This window comes from Chamaea fasciata, unplaced genomic scaffold (genome assembly GCF_029207755.1).
Source record: "Chamaea fasciata isolate MVZ Bird 193981 ecotype frontalis unplaced genomic scaffold, bChaFas1.0.hap1 SCAF_7, whole genome shotgun sequence".
Taxonomy (NCBI): Eukaryota; Metazoa; Chordata; class Aves; order Passeriformes; family Sylviidae; genus Chamaea; species Chamaea fasciata.
In genome coordinates, this window is record NW_027094092.1 from 39438850 (window position 1) to 39461740 (window position 22891).

Sequence of the window (22891 nt, forward strand, 5' to 3'; positions counted from 1 at the left end):
CTGTAATTTGAGAAGAAATAATATATTTTGTATTTAAAGTTATGAGTTATACTAGTTCAGTTGAAGTGGGGATTTTATATGTTTTAATGCACTACTGCAATTTTTGTGTAATGGAATCTTAAATGAAAACCTTTCATGTAACTATTGAGCTTGTGCTTGTAAATTCAGAGGATATAGGCATAGCCAGTTTTAAACTACACAAGGTTTTGGAATGTTCTTTGAAATATATTTTCAAGTAATTGTGATTGAACTGAAATATTTTTTGTGAGATACTGTATTGTGGAATGGCATCTGCATCCTCTTTATGCTTTGACTTGTTAGTTTTGAATACCTCTGTAGTCAGTTAATAGTGTGATCAGAATACTGAAGTTGCTTAACAAAATGTCTCATAACAGTGTCTCAGAATTAGTGTTGACAGAAATGCTCTCAATATGTTTAAACATGCCTCTATCTATATTTCATATAACACTGTATATTGTTAAATCCTGTCAGTTTTGAGATCTAAATATTTTAGGAAAGAATTAGTCAAAAATACCCTTTTGGCTACTGCATCTGTGTGAGGGATATCCACCTCGGTCAGTGCATTTGAAAATAGAATCCCTATATTTACGGTGTTTATTTATATTTACTTCCCTGTAGAGCTGTTCAAGAAAGTGACCAAAGCCAGATGGGGACACATTGAAAGTTACTTAGTACAAATTTGTATTGAGAAGAAAAAGGAAATAAACATTTTCTGTAATCTTCCATTCCTAGTTGTTTTCTGATTAAGTAGTTATGGTGGGTAAAATTCAGGTGCATTTGAGTTTTGGAGATCACTACACAGCTGACAGGGATAAAAAGAGTTTTTCACCAGTGATAGCCTTGAACCTTCAGAGGCCCATGTATATAAGCTTTATGTTATATGAAGCTGTATTCTAACTGCCTTAAGGTATATCCAGTGCATGTATAAGTCTTTTCACTTCAAGGTCTGCTTTTTACTGAGTATTCAACATCTCTTTTGTAAAGAATAGAAAATTAGTTTTTAAATTGTTTTTAGCCATTTTCACTTTTTGGTAATCAGCAGCATCACTGATTTTCTGCGTCTGAGTTTGAATGTACGGTAGTGGTGTTCCATTTTTAAAACAGTTTAGTTGGAATGATTATAGCAGAAATAATATAAAGGTTGTAACAGTATGCACTTTTCAAAAAGCTGAACTTTATTTGTAAATGCATGTATTAGTGTTACCTGGCAATTGTTTTCAGCACTGATCTGAATGTTTCATTCAAACTTTTGAAAACATCTTTTTTTCTTTGTTATTTTGACCTAGTTTTGTTGCACTGATGGCTCTGTTTAGTGAACTTTTTCCAGCCATTCCACACACTGAGCCATCAGCGGATAGTAATTCTCTAGCTGCAGTGGGTGGCAATGCCTACTCTCTGAAGAGCTGGGTTGTGAATCCTTGTCTGAGGTTCTGGTCTGAATTTCTTGGTCATGCCGAGGTCACCACAGTGCATTTACCAGGCTGAAGTTGCAAAGTCCTCAGTGTCCAGCTTGCCTGGTGCTTCCCTGTTAGAATTCAGCGTGCCAGACCCACGGCACCCCTGTCTTTCATGAATGGAATTCAAAAAGACACTTATATTTCCATAAATAAATTAGGAATTCAGTGGCTTCTTCCGGCTAATCAGGGCAGGCTGATAAACCTTGCTAGCTGTTTAATAAATGAATTGTGACTGATTACCTATTAATATGGACGCCTCAGGAATTCACCCTGGGGGAAGCAGAGCAGTGAAATAGAGAGGGGCATGGCCCCCTGGGAAATCAGGGCTTCATGTTTGCAGCTTAAATATCTCTGTGAAGTATCAATAAGGAGGTAATTGAATTTTGAACACAAACATGAGTGCCGGATGGATGAAGGAGAGGGGGGCCCTGATCATCTCTTCGTGCCCCTTCGTACTCCCCTCCCCTTCCCCTTAGAGACCACTCTAGTGAAGATAGATGCTAAATCCATTAAATAAAGATTAGACTCTGTCGTGGTAGAAAATGGCAGCTTAGCTAGATCCCGGGCAAATTGGGACCTTTAAGCAATACAGAAAATTAAAATATACATTTTTAACAAGTGTGCTGTCGACACAGTAATAATGACTCTGTGGCTTGTGGGGTTTGCTCACCTTTCAAATCTGCTTTTGTTTGGTTTTATCACTTGCTCTTGTTTTGAAACCAGCCTGCTTGGTCTCTCTGAAGCAGAGAAGACTTATGGGAAGGAAGGTTATTTTCCCACCTTGCTTTCTGTCTTTGGCACTTTTTATTGGCTCTTATGCTTATAATAGTATAGAAGATCAGTATTCTTGTATTTGAATATGGAAATAATTGACTTTGGCTCCGACACACTCGGTTGGATGTTCTGAAAAGTAGTTGGAAATAGTCTGGAGGAAGCATGGAGATGTAAATGTGATCAAACATTTTCTTAATGTTTTTTATTTTCTAAGCACACAGCTTTATTTTTTATTTACCCCAGATCAATTTTTTCTGAATTCTACTCTTGTGGGTAAAATTACTACAGGGGTGTGCATTGTAAAAGGTCAGTATTCTTTTTTGTCACACAGTGAATTGTAGAAACACAGCTGAAGTGGCATTCAAGGGGAGACAGTCTTTATAACACTGTGCTGGACATAGAACACAACCAGGCCTTCTTCACAATCTCACATTGTCTGCTGCAGAAAGTCAACAGATCTTCTTGGGTTTTGCAGGCAGAACCTCATCTGCCAGCACAAGTAGAGGACCAACTGCCATACTGAAGAGACTACTCCTCCTACTTTTTCCAAGTATAATCATTCTACAGAGCAAAATCCAAATTTGTTTCTGTTTAATGATTTGGAACAAGAAATGAGCCTAAACCCATATTTTCCTAGAGATAACTGCTGTTCCTTCAATCTAGAATTTTTTTCTTTAGTCTAGATGGTTTTGAAAATGGAAAGAGAAAAAGAAGGTTTTGTGCTTTGCTGAATGTCTCGGTTTAAGACAAGTTAGGAGGAAACCCCAAGACACTGAATTACAGTGGACTGAGACAATAGTAACATGGGGACTTCTGTCTGTACTTTCACAACATCTCCCTGACAACACCACTTCCCTTTTTTCAGACTCCTCTCAAATATTAGCAGTTGTGCCCAGAAAACCCTTGATGCTGCATCCTCAGCTTTAGCTGCTAAGAAGTGAACTCAGCATCTTTATTTTTTGATTAAGAAGAACAGTAGATATTATTAAGTATAAAAACATATTAACACACATGTGTCATTCCAGAGACAGTAATGAGTGTACTGGGAATGTTTTACCTTCTATTTACTTAGAGCTGCATTCAGATATGGTTTTCTATTTGTTTTCCAGACTCATCTGCTTCCACATTCTAGCAGTTTCCTCACTTGTCTTTCGTGACAGGTGTTTTGCATTGGGAATGTCTGTATTCTTTCATTCAGCCTTGCTTCTAGGAAGAAAAAAATCTTTATAAGCTGGCTTAGCCTCAAAGATTCTCTTCCATGGTATTGACACCAAATTGAAAATGAACAGGTACCACCCCTTAGCTAAATTGCAATAATTGATTGTATATGTGCTGGAGCCTGTCAATTGAAGAAGCCAGATCTCAAGCCTCCCTTGCTGAGGGGAGATTACACCACTGGGTTTACCTTTGGCCAAGCATGTCGATCATGGGCTTTTTCTTTTTTGGGACTTCCTGGCCTTTGTTCTCCTTGCAAGGGGCTGAACCCCATCCCTCTCTCCAGTTCTCAGTCTGCTATTTATAACACATCTAGTTTCCTTTAACCTTAGCTGGCCCCTTTCAAAGAAGTCACCTGTACCTTGACAGCCTGTGTCCTTTTTTTTCTTATGCTATGAGTATTCCTTAGCCTTATTGTATCACCTATGCCTCTGCCTATTTTGGAGATTTTTCTGCCCTCTTCTTCCGGCTTGTACACTTAGACTAATTTTCGAGCTCAGGAGTCTTCCTTCTTTTGTATACCCCAAATTTAAAAGGAGACTCTTGCTAATTTGTTCTGTTGTTTCTTCTGAAGGGAGGCATGTGCCAGGAACCTCACAAGCTTATGGCTTTCCATATTAAGGCACTTAGTGATGCAACATTTTAATTAAATTAACCAGAATTCGTAAATTGTAGATAGACAGATTTTCCAGATCATCTCAATATGAGCTTTTAGAGTGATCGACACTCTGCTCGTGTTTAATCCATCAGACTGCCATATGGGGTGTTGAAGAGTAGAATATCTGTTTATTAACAATTGTTGTTTTTTCACGTCAGCAAGTACGATTTCTGTATTTGAGGACCTAGGAGTGCAATCTGTTCCTCCATCTCTTACATGAGTTTTATCAACCTCATGCCAGACCTCATTTTGTGCCAATCCCTTTTTTAGTCAATTCAGGTGATCCAATAGGCTGTCTAAATGGCATAATAGAGCAAGAGGTCATTCTCCCAGAGTCTTCAGAAGTTCTTTGGTTACACTGGCACAAGGGGAATGTGTTCAGATGTCTTTTATGAGCAATTGCAGATAACCATATTGTTGGTGATTCCTGTGAACAGTTGAGACGCATTTAGTGAAGCTTTGCAATTTGATTGTCCATGATACATCATAATTCACAAAAGTCAGAAAATCGTTCAAGGTCAAGCCAACATTTTATTCACTCTGAATTAATAAATACATGTTATCAAATCGTAGGATATCTGCTGTTGGACTACTCTAGGAATAGAATTTACCCGTCTCTTTAGAGCAGTTGTCAGTTCCATTTTACTGTGAAATACAAGTCTGTTTATACGCATTTAGCTGAGTGAACACTTTCCATTGTTGGTCTTTCCAATGGGAAAAATACTCTTCAGGCAAGAGGAAAAAAACCTTGTGTTGTGACGTTTTCATTTGTCTCCTCAGAAAGAAGTATTAGCTCTTCCAGAATGGGAGATGAGGTTAGTGCAATGCAGGAATATGTTTTGCAGCACAGGCATCAAGCTCTTCTCACCATATCCATTTTAAGATGTTTTTCTCTGTAAGAACCCCCTGAATTCTGAGCTGGGGTAAAATGCAGTCATTTGATACATTCAAACATGTCCATAAATATTGGCTTGCTTGCTTTCTTGGAGGCATTAGCAGAGTAGGGAATAAGATTATTAAGACAACTTCAGATTTGATCTTTGTTTAGTAAGGTACAAAGAGGAGGGAGCGGTTGGTATGAGTTGGTGGTGATAGATGGAAAACAGCAGGTATTTGCCTTTATTAGAGTTGTCTGTCTTATCCAGCAGATGGCATTGAAAACGTACCTGCTGGTCTCTCTTCTTGCTAAGCACTGCCTTAACTGAAATCCAAAATCCTACAAGCTGGACTCTTCCCTTTAGTGCATAGCTGCAGATCACTTCCTAATGAGGATTTTGAGTAGCCCCTGCCTGCTGGATAAAACAAAAGACCTACTGCTGGATTTCCAGGGAGAGCACAAGTTCTTCAAGCCAGTAGCAACATCTGTCCCAGTGAAGGGCATGTCTTAGGCTGGTGACAATAGGAGTTTATAGGCCCTTTGCATGTGTGTCAATGAGAGGAGGAGAAATGGTGAATGTTGATTTTTAGGGTGGGTATCACCTAGTTTCCAATTAAATGATGACGAAAGTGGGATGTAGATGTATTGTAATCATTCAAATTGTATGTGGTTATGGCAGTGAAACTGAGAAGTGAAAAATCTGTTCTGTGAATGAAGAGAATATCAGTTCTGTAGCACTTTATCTTTATTTCCTGTCTTTTCAGTACTCTATCTTTATTCTCTTTTCAGTAAATAATTCTGATAATATAGTTTCTGTGCAAGTACTACAGTGCTCATGCAAGGTAGTGTTTTGTTACTCTTAAAAAGCCAGATAATTTGAAAAAAAGAGTAAAATTTATGTACATGAAACAAAAGTATCTTGTAGAGTGAGTGTGAATGCATGTGTTGCACGGCTTTGTTTGTCTCATATCGTATTTTATTCTGTATTATGACTGTAAGTTAGCAACATCCATATTTCAGAGTATTTAGAGCAAGAGCTAATAACCATTGCTACCTTTCTAGAACCTATGTGATTAAAAATGCTTCCTAGCAGCCCCTTCATTTCCCTTATATCTGAGGGACCTGAATACTTTTGAAACTGGAAACTTGTTGAAACCTTATGTATATATCCATCCACACAGTGCTTATCCAAGTTTTTATAATATTACACCTTTCTCAGAGTCTTTTACTCCGATCTTATCAAATCCTGTTCCACTCACAAAAATGAGCTCCATATTTTGACTGTGATCAAGATCTCCATACATTTCTACACATACTTCACTATTGTATCAGACCATTTCACCATTTCACTTTCTTGTCATGTTTTTTTCTTTGTTGTTCTGATGTTGTGTATGTTGTGGGTTTTTACATGACTTTTGTGTTTCTGGATGAAAAACTTGCTGTTTGGCAGAATTGTCTTGACAAATCTGTCTGAAGTTGCTGGAGAATTTACTCAAAGTAATTGAGTTTTGTGCACAGTTGATGAATGTGGCAAAATTTAATCATGTTTTATATGTGCCCCTCAAACCTCCTGAGCTCCTGGGATCACCCAAAACAGCCAGGTCCCCAGCATGGTGAAGCTGAGCAAATTGTTCTTCTCCTGTATGTCTTCAGGCTTGAGTGAATCTCCAAGTCACAGCAAATTATTATGCTATCTCCCACCTCTTCTGTTTGAATATCAATAATTGTTTATACTTTACACCCTATATTTTGCATAAGGTCTAATAATCTTTTCCCACTAAGGAAATAAGTCCCATTCTCTGTTTCATAACTTTGGATACTCTGTCACTTCAGACAGTATGCTGGTAGGGATAATTTTGTGATAGTGTGGTATACACTATTCACTTCTAGAGAGCTGCTTATAAATCAAGAGTTTGCTTCATGAGAATGTGTGGGGGAAAAAAGAGGATTTCTTTGACTTTGAAAGGTAGTGCAGTTGTTATTTTACATCTCTTCAGTTGAGAACATAAATTGAAAATTCCTATTGATTCCCAATCCTGAAAAGAATGAGAGTGGAAAAAATCAGAAAACAAATATTGGAAGCTAGTGAGATTAAAATTAGCAAAAATAAATGCTTTTTATATAATGAATGATTTGATGTGGGACTTTCTGCCACACTGGGATTATTGTTTTTTTAGACCAAGTACTTAGCAGCAATTGAAAAGGAATCGGGCAATTAAAGGGACGATGAGAACATTTTTAGTTAGAACAGAAAAAATCTAAAATAAGTAGGAAATATCAGCTCCTTCAGGATACAAAACAAGCACTTAAGAAGAATCTTTCAGTAATACTTATTCCATATGTCTTCATAGTGTGGCTCCCTCCCTTTTCTTGTGATGCTTCTGATCTTGGGTGCAGTCAGACAGGTTGTCTGACTGGGAAGATTACTGATCTGCCTTGCTTTTTCAATTCCTGTGCTCATTTACAGTTTTTATGACTACAGAGCACACAGATTCCTGTTTAATAGAAAATAACATTTCTACAATCTCTTTTTGCAGCTAGTCATAGATCCTATTTATATATAGGATTTTATATACAAGATTTTAGTCAGTGGTGTAGAATGTAAATTCTGAGCATGCTCTGAGTTACATCTCTAGAGAGAACATCATTATTAAACCTTTTTGAAGGTGTCCCTGGTGGCAGCTCTATAGAGCAGGTGGCCTGCATGGCGCAAGCACACAGAGAGTCAGGAGCCTGTGTCTTATCAGACCATGTAATCTAAAAATCACTCAGCCTGTTTTGGTCTCCTGGGGAAATGATGACGATGACACAGGTCTCTTATGCTAAAAACTAATTGTTAACCTGCAGAGGACGTCATTCAACACAAATCCCAGCAGAAAAGGGCTGGGTGATGGATGTTTCTGGGTAGCAGGCCAAGCTCTCATTTGGTTTTCAATAGATAGTTCTCTGGGTTGCCCCAAGATTTTCATGTCTAGTACCTGGCTTACTTGAAAAGAGAGAGCACATTAATTTAAAAAAATGCTTACAATTTGTGTTTACTAATGTATATATGTATATTAATGTATATATATAATGTATATATAACTGAAAGGAGCAAATAGTTCCTTCCCTGTCTCAGGGCATTAAATGCCCTTATTCTTGCCTATGGTGCTTGGGTTTCCTGGAACCTTAAGCAAAGCAGTGGGTACCTAGAAGGTTAAAGGCAAGGAAACAGTGTTGAAAAGGAATACAGCAAGTAAGTAGTATATGGGAAAGGAATGTGGGATTTCATATACGTCTGTTGATTAATCGAAACATGGCCTGAAGATCCAGGGAAGTGATGCATCTGCAATGCCACATCCAGTGGTGTCCTCCATGCCCCAGCATGAAGAAGATGTTGGTAAACTGGAGTGAGTCCAGTGGAGGGCCACCAAGATGATCAGGGGCTGGAGCACTTGCCCTGTGAACAGAAGCCAAGGGAACGGGGCTCATTCAGCACGGAAAAGTGGTGGCCTCACAGGGACCTTATAGCTGCCTGCTAGAATGTGCAGGGAGGTTATTTGAGAAGATGGTGTCAGGCTGTGGAAGGACAAGAGACAATAATTGTGAATTGATGCAATAATGTTTCTGGCTCGAATCAAGAGAAAACTTTTCCAGCATGGAACAGTCAAGTATTGGAAGGATTGTCAAGAGAGGTTGTGCAGTCTCCATCTATGGATGTTTTTATGGCTTGGCTGGATAAAGCCTTGAGCAGTCTGTCTGCTCTGAACAGAACATTAAATGGAGACCTGCCAAGGTTCTATCAAATCAGAATGAATCTCTGATTCTGTACAATTTTCCTCATATGATATCATACTGTATACCTTATTTCATCTGTTCTCTTCTGGTAGATTAAATTTTCTTCACTAAATACTTTTTCCTTGTATCCTCATTTTATTATACCCCTTCTACTCTGCCATACCTTTCCAACTCTAAATACATCTGATAGTTCCATTGTCACTGGATCATGGAGTCTTCAGAGTTCTCCAGACTTCCAAAGTTTCTTCAGTACCCCTCAACCCTCAGAGCAGTGTTCGCAGTCACCAAATCTGTGAAGACTCTTCATGGCCATCTTCATGGCAAAGCAGAGACACTGCCTTCTGCTTTCCTTTCTGAGCTGTCTTGTAGAAGGTTTGCTGTTTGCTTTGCTGCAGTGCCTCTGTTCTTTCTTCTAGTAATGGATGACAAACAATTCTGTGCTCATTAAAAGATAGCAGTGTGGCTGCATTCAGCTTTCAGAAGAGAAGTACCTAATGGTAGATGTGGCATCAGACCAGTGGTATGTATGGACTGTAAATAAACATGAAGGGATTTTTGGAAGCTTACTGGGCTACTCTCAGTAGACCTTCTAGGGCAAAAAAAAAAATTATTTTTTGTTTGTTTTGGCTTTATTTCTGGGTTTCAAAAAACTGGAGTTTCTTCTGGCCTCTACTGTCAGGAGATATCTTCAGACTCCAGTACCCTCTGTATTTCTGGTATTCTTAATATTTTCTTCAAAACTTATCAATACTAAAAGCGTGAAGGTGTTCATGAAAAATGTTCTCACATTTCCTTGTGGGTCTGGGAGGGTGTATTTTTGGGTATATCTTTTACATATGCTTTTACAGTTGAGCCTTGCCTAGTTGCCTTTAAGCTCATTAGCAGCTAAATTGTAATAACTGGCAGAACCTACATTGTTTATATTTTAATACCCATTCCAAATAGCCTTGAGTGGTATTACAATTTTGTTATCACATAGGTCAGGTTAACACTAGTTATAGATTCTCTGAGTAATAGCAGCTTTTCCCTGTTCATTTGAACTTGACTCTACTAGCATTTGGATGCCCTAAAAATTGTAACATTTCTAAATCAGTGCATTTCCTCAGATGTCTTGTGACCAGCTTGGAGTTGGTAAAGATTGTTTTGAATTTCCTGAAACCTCTTCTGGTCTCTCAGATACTCCTTAGCTCAGGGTATTGCTACCAGAAGAATATTGTAGTGGGCAAAACACGTGAAACTTATCAAGTTAAAATAATTTAAATAGTATAACTATAACTTCAAATGCTGGAGTAAAGCAAGCAGTGAATATTCTGGGAAGGATGAGGATATGGATAAGGGTAATTATTATATGAAGTACCTTTGATTCATTCAAAGGAAAGAATAAAATGATGGAGGCAGTTGTGAAGGTTTTCTTCTGCAGCCTACAAACTGCATATTGCTGTTCTTCCATAATTCTGTCTGAACAAAACCTGAGACTTTGACCTTGGAACACTAAGATTTTAAGTCTTTTGCATGTATTTGGCCATACAAACGTTTTCCTTGGATTTTTGGAAAGTTTGGAAGTCTATGTCATGTAATGTGTTGTATCAACTAATTGCAAAAGAAATCTTGGTATAATTCATGTGTAAATCAAATAGTATTTTTCAGTCAAAGCCCATGAATCTTCTTTTCATGCGACCTTCAATACTGATAATGCATTGTTGTGTCAGGGGCTGCAGTCATCTAAACAGAAAAATGTTTCAATAAGGAATCTTGGGATTAGAAAACATTTAAAAGATTTAGTCTGCTCTTTAAAGTAAAGACATACAGCTGGACAAATAAATACAGACTACCATATTGTGAGCTTCTTTGATCTAGATATCTCTCTCCATTAAGTTTGTTGATGGAAGTTAAATTTAAAAATTCAATTTTTCTTCACAGTTCAGGCCATTAGCTAACCTATTGACAGGGGCTAGTTTCTACCTTTTGGAGGTCAAGGAAGCTGTACCGTTCTCAATGCAGTGCAGCAAGCCTCCCCGTAAACAAGCCTTGATGTCTTCTGATTGGATTTGTGTGCCCTGGCTTGCATAACCATACAGCTTGTATCCCAGCGTTATTAGCCAAAAGGAATATAGGGACTTACATAATCATTACACGATTATTTTTCAGTAACTGTACTGTAAATATGTAATTCTCTCTGCTCCTAATAACTCTTAATCCCTTTGTTTCTATTGGCTCCTGGGCTCAGATTTGGCCATGGCCTCCATGCTCTGGCCACTGATAAAACTTGAAGAAATTGTTGCTCTCAGGGTTCACCTGCTTTGCTCCCAGCAGTAAATACGTGTTCCCCAGCACAGGCAGAGGCACTGCATTGTGGTGCACTGTGTTGTGGAAGTGTGGGCAGCACTCCTGCCTCTGTTCCTTCTGAGAAGGGTCCATTCACCCCCAGAAACGTTTTATACCTGGCTCCGTGTGTATGTTCAGCACAGACCTCTTTGCTGAGCTTCTTTGTGTGTTTTATGCCCGGGAGTTCTTGAGCAAACAGTTTTGATCTCATTTCTGCATGTTGTTTGAGAAAGGAGATTCTTCCATGAGATCCTGTGGTGAGAAAATCTAAATTATCAAGAGCTCTGGATCCACTGCAGGTGTTGGAAGCCAGAAAGAGGTTATTTTCCTTTTGGTACAAGCAAATAGAAAAAGGCCCTTTAGAGTGCTTCTTGTGAAAACATGGCCCTATTCTGCTGTTTAGTTGTGATATCTGTGGGATTTGATGGTCAGAGCTCTCCCAAGTTGTAGCTCTTCCAGTGATAGCTTATGCTAGTAAAGTACCTTTCAGGTATATTTGAAAATATCCTCAACTTTGATGCAAAATTGCTTTTCTTACTGCTTTAAATATTAGAGGTGTAACTACTTATTATTATTATTATTATTATTATTATTATTATTATTATTATTATTATTATTATTATTATTATTATTATTATTATTATTTCAGCCTTACAAAATACTTGAAAATAATTTTTCTGTGTTTAATTAGCGTCATGAGTCAGTGCCTGGTCTTAGGTCTTGACTTTTTTGGCACGCAAAATTTTCTTCTGTGTTTGACTTCAGCTTTATTCCAGAATAAATATTTTAAGCTGCTGGTTGTGTGTAGTTGGGTGGTTTTTTTTGTCTTTGGTCTGAGACTTAGGGGGCAGGCATAAGGAGCACTGAGAGAAGTGAAGTGTATAAACCACAATTAGAAATGCAGTACACAGGTGTCTGTGGGTCTTACACAATTGCCAAGCTATTTGTTTCTCAAATGATAAGGGCTTTGGGAGTGCATTTTGGAGAATAAAGGGAGCAGAAGGCCTTCCGTTTGCATGTTAGGTTGTGGGTTTGGTTGTTTGGAGTTTTTTGGTTTTCTTTTTTTTCAAATCCTGCTTTAAATTCTTCCAGATTTGATACATTTGATATCTTTACAGAACTAGCATATTGAATGGTTGAAAGTGATCTACTGTGGCTGGGGATGCAGTTTATAACTGCCTTCACAGAGGAATCAGCATTGAAGAATAAAAATTTCTTGCATAATAGCTTTTCTTTGAGCATCAAATTAGGTCTTGTGGTTTAAAAATCTGAATGCCAACATTGAAAATAAGATGACTTGTAATAATATTAAAAAAGAATGACTTTAGCATCAAGGTTATGGGTGAGTTCTGCTGCAGGCCCTTGAGGATCTTTTTGAGAAGAGAGGCATCTTAAATCTCTATGCTAGTCATACACAAAATATTATTGCAATGAAAAAATAGTGACGTGAATAAGCAGCGGCTCACAGTACAGGATGCTTGATGTATCAGGAGTCCTAGTGTTCACTGTATTTTGCAATTTAATGCACAATAATTTTTTAGTTCTGTATTTCTGTATGCTCCACTCACTGTGTTGGATCTGTATTCTTAGGATGTGAGGTTCCATTAAAAAATAAATAATAATGGCAGCCCCCGCTCCCCCCACGTACACTCATTTTCTGTAATATGGTAATGATATCACCGTAGCAGTAATTACGGGTCATCTTCATTTCTTTCATCTCTGCTGGTTCTGATGGCTTCATTCCTTTGACGGAGAAGATTTGGCTCTGGGTGCTGTGATTATTTTGTTAAGCATTATTCGAATAGACAGGAGTGAGAGAAATTAATCAATCCAAATGCAATTAGCATCATGTTTAACCCAGTGATGGACGTCTCAAGGTGAAACAGCCAGGGGAGTTTCAGACATTATTATTCAATCCAGTGGCTCTTATCTAAATTATAATCAAGAGGTTTTTATTGGCTTTGCAGAGAGAAGATGTAACTCTTTCCCTGCTTTGGGGGTCATAGGGATCAGATCTTTGGCCCTACAAGATATTGGCTGCAGGCAGCTCCTAGAACTGGGAGGTACCAAAGGAGTTTACTGTAATATCAGGGTCACTCAGGACAAAATACCTACACATCCTAGTGTCTGTGGCCTGGAAGATAAGTTTTTGTAGCTCCCTGGTCATTGGCAGGGGTGTCTTTGCCCCTTGCTTTGAGCATTTTCATTGACTAGCTTTGCCCATCTGTATGTGAATGAATACTGTTTGTAGTTTTGGCATTCAAAGCTCTGTGAACGTCACAGTTTGCAACTGAATGCAAACAGAATGGTAACCTCCTTGCAAGGTAGGGAAATCTCGTTAGGAGAACAAGGTAAATTATTCTGCAGGAAAGGAATCTATTTTTTCTTAGAGCAGATGTAACTTTAGTATTTATTGATAGCAACAATAACATTTCTGAGGATTTATTAATCTGCAGCAGGTCTGTTATCACTGGATAATCCTGAATGATCTGAGATCTCTTATCAGGTATAAGATAAAATATGAGAACTATGTGTGGAGAAAAACAAGGTGGAAAGAGGTTACGTGAGGATTTCATAATTCAGGAAAGCATTAGGTATTTGATTGCAATTCTTAGCTCGAGCTAACACGAACACTAACTGTTTCAATGGTTTAAAACTTTATCATTCTCAGCTATTTACCACTTCTCTGTCAGAGAGGACCGTTTTCATAGCATACTGGGAGGAGCAGTCCATGTGCTCACCTCCTCCTATTCACAGCCTGGCTTTGTGCAAGCTTTCACCTTCTTCAGCATTTCAAAACAAGCCATGCCAGACTGTGAAGTACAGCTGACATAAGGGCACATTCTGCTGTCTCATTCACCAAGGGAAGGACGTTGATGTTTTGTACCAAGGGGGTGTTATTATTTAAAAAGGCTGCAGCAAGACTTGACAGCTCATCTTTCAGAGCCTGAATTCTAGCACAGTTGCTGAATCCTTTCGCATACATCTTGTGCTGGTTTTAACTGGGGTAGAGTTGATTTTCTTCCCAGTGGCTGGTATGGGCCTGTGTTCTGGATTTGTGCTGAACACAGGTTGATGATAGAGAGGTGGTTTTGTTATTAGTGAGCAGAGCTAAGGCCTTTTCTGCTTTGCATACTGCTACCCTGGCAGAGAGGCTTGAGGTTGGGAGGAGACACAGCTGGGACAGGTAATCCAAACTGACCAAAGGGATATTTCAGACCACATGACATTGTGCTCAGTATATAAAGTGCGGGGAAGCCGGAGAAGGGGAGGGATGTTCAGAGTGTGGTGTTTGCCTTCCCAAGTCACCATTATGTGTGATGGGGCCCTGCTCTCCTGGAGATGGCTGAATACCTCCCTGCCATGGGAAGCAGTGAATCTATTCCTTGTTTCGCTTTGCTTTCTCTGTTAGACTGTCCTTATCTTGACCCAACAAATTCCCAGCTTTTAGCTTTCTGATCCTCTCCCTGATACTGCTAGTGAGGGAGTGAGCAAATGGCTGCATGGGGCTTGGTTGCTTGCTGGGGTGAAAGCACAAGAATCTGTACTGAGGCTGTGACCCCATCTGTAAGGTGGGAATTAAATCACTGTATGTTTCAAGAATATTGTAAGGGTTGATAAACTTTGCAAGTGCTTTGTTACTGATTACTGAGAGATGCCATGGTAATGCCAAGTTATTCCACCTGGAGGCTTACACTGATTCTGTTGTCTTAGCTGAGGAATGTGTTTCAGGAGTGTTAGGTGATTGCAGTGGTCTTCATTGTCAGTGTAACAGTTCCTGAAGCACATCTTGGAGAGTCTGCATGTGCCAGTTGTGCCTCCAGTGAAAGTGACTGACCTTGTTTTCACTAGCCACTGCTCTCCTGAGATGGCAGTTCAGCTCTCTGAAATTGGGCTTGAGGTAGCATTCACTGGTAAGTATTTGTCAAAGGCCAACAGTCTTCAACTAGGAGCTCATTTGACACTTATATTAGGAAGTAGACAACAGATAGCAGAGTAATTGAAGCTCTTTTTGTGAAGAAAGAGGTGTGATCTGGTGCCAGGTGGTGATAGGATTTTGGGGCTCTGATTTGAGATTGATCTGCAGGGACCAGCTTCTATCTCTTACAGAAATTCAGATTATGTTGTCTGGGTAATAATATTCTCTTGGTCTTGTCTGTCATATGCATCTTTTTTCTTTTGAGGGCTATTCAGTAATAATGTCAATCTTAAATAGTTTTGCTGATTTTAAATTACCTTTTTGCCTTCAACCCTCATCTCGGCTTATTTTGTTATTTTCCTTCCACGTGCAATATTAGTTGAGCCCAGCTATAAGGTATGACTTTGCAATTGGCTTTCACAAGTTCAGTGAAGCAAGGCTCCCACAGTTGCTCACAGGCAAGTTCTTCTAGGCCTTTTTTATGCCCTGCCAACTAAGAAAAAGAATAATTGTGTCTTCTTATCCTAACATTGTATCTCAGCCCATAAGAAATCATTTCTAATGCAACACCCTCTTGTGATAGAAGGTTAAAAACCAGAGAACTGTTCTGTTGTCTTTCTGCAATTCATATTCTTTGCCATAAAATGGTAATTTGCATTGACAGTGCTTCAGAAATAAACTTTTCTAGTTTTGTTTTCTATGTAGTCCAAGGACACAGCAGTATTTTGAGAGTGCATTATTAGTACTTTAAAGGAATCCTTCCACGCTGAAAATACAAGTTCTTTAGTTACCATAAATACATCTGGATGGGAGGAATAACTGATAAGGTAACACTGTATAACAGTGCCTAAAATAGCCTTTTTGTAGGCAAGAATGTAGCATTCAAAATGTGACACTGCAAGACATTTCAGATCTAAAAACATTAATTGTATTGCTGGGTTTTATTAGTAGCAAGATCTCTAGATTTCAGCTAGGCTATATTTTCAGGTCGGAGAAGGATCACAGTCAAATTTGTCCCATAAGTTGTGCATCTGGGATAGAAGCTAAGAAGTGCGTCTTTAGCAAGTGACTTCGTATTAAAGTATCTGTAATTTGAAGATAGTCACAAGCTTTGTTTTGAGATTTTTAGATAAGCCCAGAAGTAGTAAGCAGTGAAGGTATAATGTTCACGATGAATGTGCGATAAATACAGTTTGTCACTTATATCTTTTACGTAGACTTTACCCCCAAGTGTGTTGTGGATATATTTAAGCGTATATTATGTTTCAAAAGTGTGAATGTATGTGTGTTGCTTAGGGATTCTCCTGGATGAAAGTTGCTTATGTAAGTATAAATCACTGTTTTCCTTGCTGATTTTAAAGCAGTAAATCCTTCCATTATTTCCTGGCTATCCAGACCTTATGACACAGTATGTCCAGTGCTGTCATATGTGTGAGAAGGCTTTTTATGGGGAGCAATCAGGCTGGACCCCAATCTCCAGGGCAGTGGTTTTTTCTAATTAAATTGTCAGTGGAAGGAATATCCGGAACAGCAGTTTTCATTTTCAATCGAGGAAAAAACATTATGAGTCTTTGTCATTTGATTAAAAGTTACTTAACCTTTAAATTGCTACAGATGTAAAGATAGCTCTGAGTTTCCAATGTAATCGCCTCCAAGTTAAAATCAGGAAAATCTTTGTGTAATGAAACCCATATGTCATAGTGAAAGGATGCAAAGCACTGGCAGAGTGGGCTGCTCTAGCAGGAGATTCTGCACCCAATCTTGTTAACCAGGACTGCTTTTGGTAATCCCTCATCTCCTCACTTGTAGGAAATCAATCTGTACTACTGAATCTTTTCAACCAGCAACTACAAAATTTACTGCAGAGAGGCAGCTTGGGGACAAGTGTAGTAAAAACGGAGCCTGAGGCAACAAGGCTAAATGTGGGATTGAGGGATTGAAGTTCTAAAGAGGAGATTATATTAAACCTTATTCTGCTCCCCTATCAAGTAGAAATGTCTCCTCCTCCTTTCAGCCCCAGCCTTTCCTATCCAGTACCTGTTCATGAGATCTGCTTAGCAGATCCTGCCAGGCAGAAAACTTAATTCCTACAGTACAGCATTCTCTGTTAATTATAACCTGATACCATTTTTCAATGCATTTATCTGGAGGAGTTTATTCAAGCACTACTTCCAGAGCAACCAGTGCTGATACCAACTTAAAGTGATTTTTTCTGTGGAGTTCAGAGTCTTCTTTCTCCCTAGTAGGTGAGGTTAATTTGTATCCAAGCTAGTGCAATGGTATCCATTGTTGTTTTTTCTATTGTAGTAGATGCGCAGCATAGGCAAGGTTGGAAATTGTGACATGTCATGCAGATTCATGTTTCTGTTTTGTGCTGTGCAGCCTCTGTAGTGTGTGTCTGCTGCTACAATGAAACCTGTGCTCAGACCCTCTCTTCTCTTGAAGTCTGTGGTTTAAACTACCGTTGTAAGAAAGAAATCCCTGAGGTTTTCAATATAGTTTTGTCTAACCTTTTAATTAAAAAATCCACCTCTGCTATTCAAATGGCTTCTGCTGGTCCCTTGGGTAGTTGCTTAAAGCTGGTTTTACCATCTCTCTTAGCCTACAATCATATTTGGAATGTGGGTGATGGTTTCTTCATTCACAAGCTCTTCCCTCACTCCAGCAAGCTCCCTAAGACCCCAATGGAAATTATATTCCTATTATTAAGAATTCATTTCTCAGAAGCAATACTGAGCAGTTTAATATCAGAGCCTTTTACTGTGCAAAATCCATCAGATCGTACTCCAGCACAGATGAAAATGAAACAAAGGTGAAGGAATAGCCAAGATGTTTGAACACAGTACCATGTAATAAAAATTTGGCCCATGTTTACCAGGAGTACACTGAACTGTGGTTCTTGGGCAGATAAGGGAAGCAGCTGATGCAGAGAAGACAAGACTGTTAATGCTCGTGGAAACTTGCCCTTAGTTTGGCTGTGGGTTTTCTGTCAAACGGGTATGTTACTTCCTGGCCATTTTCATACATATACAAAGATAATAGGTCCTTTTTCTTTCCCAGTTTGGCATCATATCTTTAAAAATAAAGCCCTGCTGCAAGCCTGAGTCTGTGAGGAGATGAGGAATACAGAATAGCAGAAGGCTGTCTCCTGCTCCTAATGGGATTTTGTAGCAGCATGTGTGAGTTTGTTTCAGAAGTCAGAAATGAACAGATGTTGGTATAAATTACCTCTGTGTCTGATGTCTTGCAAATTAAAAGCGCGGTTGGCATCACTAAACAATTTCACCAGGTTGGGGGGGGAAGCGGGTGGTGATTATTGTAGCAGGTCGGTAAGAATCTTTAAGCTGCAGCAGAACAGGATAGCAAGGATAAAGGAATGAAGAATAAAATGAGAGGTCTGTGAATTAATCAGAAATGTTAACATCTCCGATGACAAGTGAACAGGCAGGCACGTGCTCTTGGAGCAACCTCCAACCCACAGTAATTTCACTCAGCGCACAGAAGGAGTCTATGCTCTCTGCCTGATTTATAGGGTGCAGCCCTCTTTGGGGGAACAGAATTGTCATGCATTCGTATATCTCCTGTGTGGGACTTGCACTCTGGAGAACTTTCCACTTTATCAAGTACAGTTCAGCTTATGTGCTTTTCTCATTAAGAATGTTTTAAAACCATGCACTATTGTTGGAGCAAGGCAGGGAGGTGTCAAAGAACTAAGAATCTCTTCCAAGCTGAAATTTTAAAAATCTTTCAGTTTTATTTAGTAATTTATGTTCTTTGTGCATAACAACTTAGTTCCTGACAAAATACCAATCTGTTCTTCTGCAGCACCTTCTATCCCTGTGTCACTTCAGCAGCACTTAAAGCACAGAGGTTATCTTGGGGTTGGGGAGGTAGAGGTACAAATGAGTACTTTTGTAGTTGTTCATGGTGCAAATCAGAAGCAGGATCCCAGGTGATATAACTCACAGCTGGAGGCCTGAGGCAAGTAAATAGTGTGCAGTGATCTGCTTGAACCTCCAGCTGGTCTGAAGCATGTTCCACTCAGGCACTGGACTTTAGAGCCTACAAGTATCAGTATGTAACAGAGAGGTTATATACTTTTACATACAATTAATTGTTTTACAGGGATTTTGCTGATGACAATACCTCGTGATAAAATTTTGTGTAAACATATTAGAATGTAATAATTCAAAGAAGAGGCTTTAAGACACGAATTCTAACTTTTATGTAAACAACAACAAAATGTCTTTATCTGAGTGCACACTGAGTATTGTAAGCTGAACATTTTGATTGCATTTTATTTAGTTTTGTTCTGACAGATAGTCAATAATGTCAGAGGAAAACCCAACATCAACAAACCCACCTCCAGTTTTTATGCTAATTTTAATTTCTGATGTTTGTCTCAGTAGAGAAGTGAGGAATTGAATGGATAAAACAGAAAATTAATTCCTATCTCCTTCTAGACTGTCTTTGAGGCTAGGTGTGGGAAACATGCATGCTTTCAGTATTCCTGTGAATAAAACCCTCCATGTTTTGATGCCTGCCAGTCCAACACAAAGCTTACACCTTTATTGAAAAGAAATAGAGGGGCACCAGTGGGAAGATTGTAATTCTCTGGGCCTCAGTTGCTAATGGTGTTGTCTTTGATGCATTGTGTTGTTATTGCAAGACAAGAATAGTATGAGGACTGCTTTGCCAGCTTGTGATCTTATGGATTCTCAAGTCAGAAGTGTCTCATGCAGAAAAGTGGCTGTGTAAACCCTGCTGTAGTACAGCTACCAGAGATTGATGGTACTGAGAGTGAGAGAGAGAGACATATAAGCCTTGCCTTGCTGTATTAAACACCGAAGGACTGACAACACAGAGAGAAGACCAAAGCTCTATAAACTTTATTACCCTGTCCATAGATGGAACTACATCGAAGGAATATAAACCCCATTATATTACAGCATCCAGGGACTGACACTGCTGAGACAGAGAAAATGCTGCCTAATTTCTGTTGAAGACCACATCATCCAGGGACCAATAATCCTGAAACAGAGAGAGTTCCATAATCTCTGACAGATTATAACATACAGGAACAATTGTGCTGAGATAGAGCGATGGAGATTTGGATTTCACCATTCAGAGATGGATGGTACAGAGAAAAGGAGGTGCTGCAAGAGCATAATGCAGTAGGAATAGAAAGCATAGATTGTATGTAATGAGACAGCCTGTGGGAATTATTGCTGAGTTTAGAAGATTCCAGACCCTGCCTGCATTTGTAGCATGTCAGGAATTCAAGCTGAAATGCAGTTTTATTTATTTTCCACTTTAATAGATAGATAATTCTTAGTTGCAGTACAAGCACAAATCTAAATGAATTTCTTATCCTATGGTTAGAATATGTTATGCAATTATACAAATTATATGATTGTTTGAGTTTCTTGGCTTTTAAAAAAATACTGATTTCTTTTTCCTCCCTTGTAATTTCAGCTAGAGAAATGACTCGAGGGAAATTCCTGAACATCCTAGAGAAACCCAAGAAGTAGCTGCATCTAGCATTTGGACGAAAATACCCCAACTAGGTCATTTTATATACTGTGGATCCAGATGAAGCTCAGAAAGTCTAAGAAGAACAAAGCTCTTGCTCTAGACCTTCAGAAGCAAACATCTCTTTTGGCTTCCACAGCTCATCTCTTTACAGGGGAAATGTACGATATGCACAGGTCACAAGGACTGCAGTTGGTTGCACTGGAATTCAGACTTCATCTGACCACAGGATGTCCAGCAGGAGGACTTTGCCCTGACATGCAGTTCCCTGTTTAAATCAGCAGTTCAAAGTGAACAGCCAGTGTCCTTATTCAGCTGCTCCCAGGGGCAGCCTGTTTGAGGTACACAGCAGATCTGACACTGGTCAGTGTCCATCATGAGGCCTTGACCCTTTTGTGTGTCTTTTGTCTTAGATGCATTGATTTCCTGTGTGTGACGTCTGTGCTGAAGGAGTTGAGCATAGTTTGGTGTGTGGATTGACCAGGAGCACTGGCTCAGCAGGAGCATATGCTTTTAGTGTGGAAGCTGAGTGCAGTCTCTGCATTAGATCCCAGTTGCTCACTGCCTTCAAAGAAGCAGGTCTGGTACTCTGAGGAACACCACCAGACCTTCTGTGTGCCAGGAGCTTCCACTGCTAAGTGGTTCTTTAAGTGAAATTGAAACTACCAGACCACAGGGAGTAAGAAGTGTTACTGTGTCTCGAGGAAGATACCCTCACAGAAGCTTTGGCCAGTACACAAAGAAACGGCTTTGTCAGTCTCTGCAGTTCTTTGCTTCTGACAGGGCTAGAAACTGGAAAGAGTTATAAAGTTGAAAGACGGTAATGTTTTCAGTTATCACTCCAAGAAGTGGCAACAGGACTGTTAGCCACATTATGAAGATGGTCTGCCTATACAGGATCTCAGCATTTCTGAAAATAAAGTTTTGTGGTATTTTTAATTGCTTATAAACCAGCACCTCAAAATTTTCTTCTCCTACAAACCCAGAATTTTTAAGATAGAAACTTCTAAGCTGCTCCCTTTCAGAACACTGTGATTACAGTTTAATGCCTTTTTTCTTCTGTTCATGCACTTCTACATATTCACCCCTTGGAAAAGATACAGAACATGTTCAGACTTTTTGTTTTACTTAAGAGAATATTTTTTTTCATTCCATCCTCTTTCCTTTTCCCAGAAAACAATATTTTAAGCATTAGTAAATATGTTCTTTTCTAGGATACAACATAATGTTGAAACATAACATAAAGTAATGTTATTTTTACTGTGCAGGCTTTTCAAAATGTGTCATTTCTCAGGCTGTAGTCACATTATGAGAGGAGAAATTATTTGGAAACAGTACATGTAACAGTCTGTCCTTACAGCACTGCATTTTTCTGGCTTTGCAGAGAGAGGAGACTCTTTTTGGGTGCATGTGCAATAAAGAAGGGGAGATTTTTTTGATCAAATAAACTTCTGAGTTTCACGGAATCAATGGTGATTCTTTGGTTTGCGGTCTGCGGTTTTGGTTATTGCCAGTCAGAACTAGGCTTGTTTTGGCCAGCTCCGGTTAACTAAGTTTAAATAGTTAAATCCTACATCCTGCAAAGACGCTGCAGAAATTTAGAAGTACCAGGAGCCTGATTTAAGACTTAACAGAGTTATTTCTGTCCTTCACAGTTTATGCAGGGCTGAGCTTAACAGGAACTCCATCCCTTGAGAACATGAGAATTAAGACAGATGAATGAGAAGAGAAGCTGAAAGTGGGAGTTCAGGAACAGAAAAAAACCTGATGGTGCAAACTGATGTGGATATAGCTTTAAGCATTGAATTCTAGATTTGGAATGCAAATTTAAGTTTGTATACAATATATGTAATATGTGTACACATATATGACATAATGGGATACTTTATCTGTATCACCACTATTAGTTTGTGCATTTTATAGACGGTTCTTGGTCCAACACATTAAGGAATTGAGATCTGAAAAGAAGATGTAGGAAAATATATGAAAGCCCGTCCTGGATGTATTTGTATTTTCTGATATGGGCAGTAAGAAATTTCAAACTCTAGGTAGTTTTTAGTAACATACATATGTTAAAAAAAAAAAAAAAAGAAAAGTCTTCTTTTAATATACACAGTAATCATCTTCTCTAGGGCAGCCATTAACATATGCTTTAGAATTGTGACATTTTTTGCATTTTTGTATTTATCATCTGTAGAGATGAATCAATGTTTTTTTTAAAATTGGCAATATTTATATGTATTTTCGTGTGTTAGCTAAAGAATTTTCTGTCTGTTACTGCTTTTTGGTTTAATAATATGCAAATGCAAACCTCAGACGTTTGTCTGGTTTCCAAA

The 22891-nt window shown here is 38.8% G+C and overlaps 1 protein-coding gene across 1 annotated transcript in view; it reads left to right on the plus strand.

The window, feature by feature from the left end:
• LIN52 (lin-52 DREAM MuvB core complex component) overlaps positions 1-22650 on the plus strand; it is a 40667-nt gene extending 18017 nt beyond the window's left edge. The window contains exon 6 of the mRNA XM_066188484.1: positions 20499-22650. Coding sequence (XP_066044581.1) covers positions 20499-20554 — 56 coding nt within the window. The 3' untranslated portion in view covers positions 20555-22650. The remainder of the gene's footprint in view (positions 1-20498) is intronic.
• Positions 22651-22891: the final 241 nt, after the last annotated feature.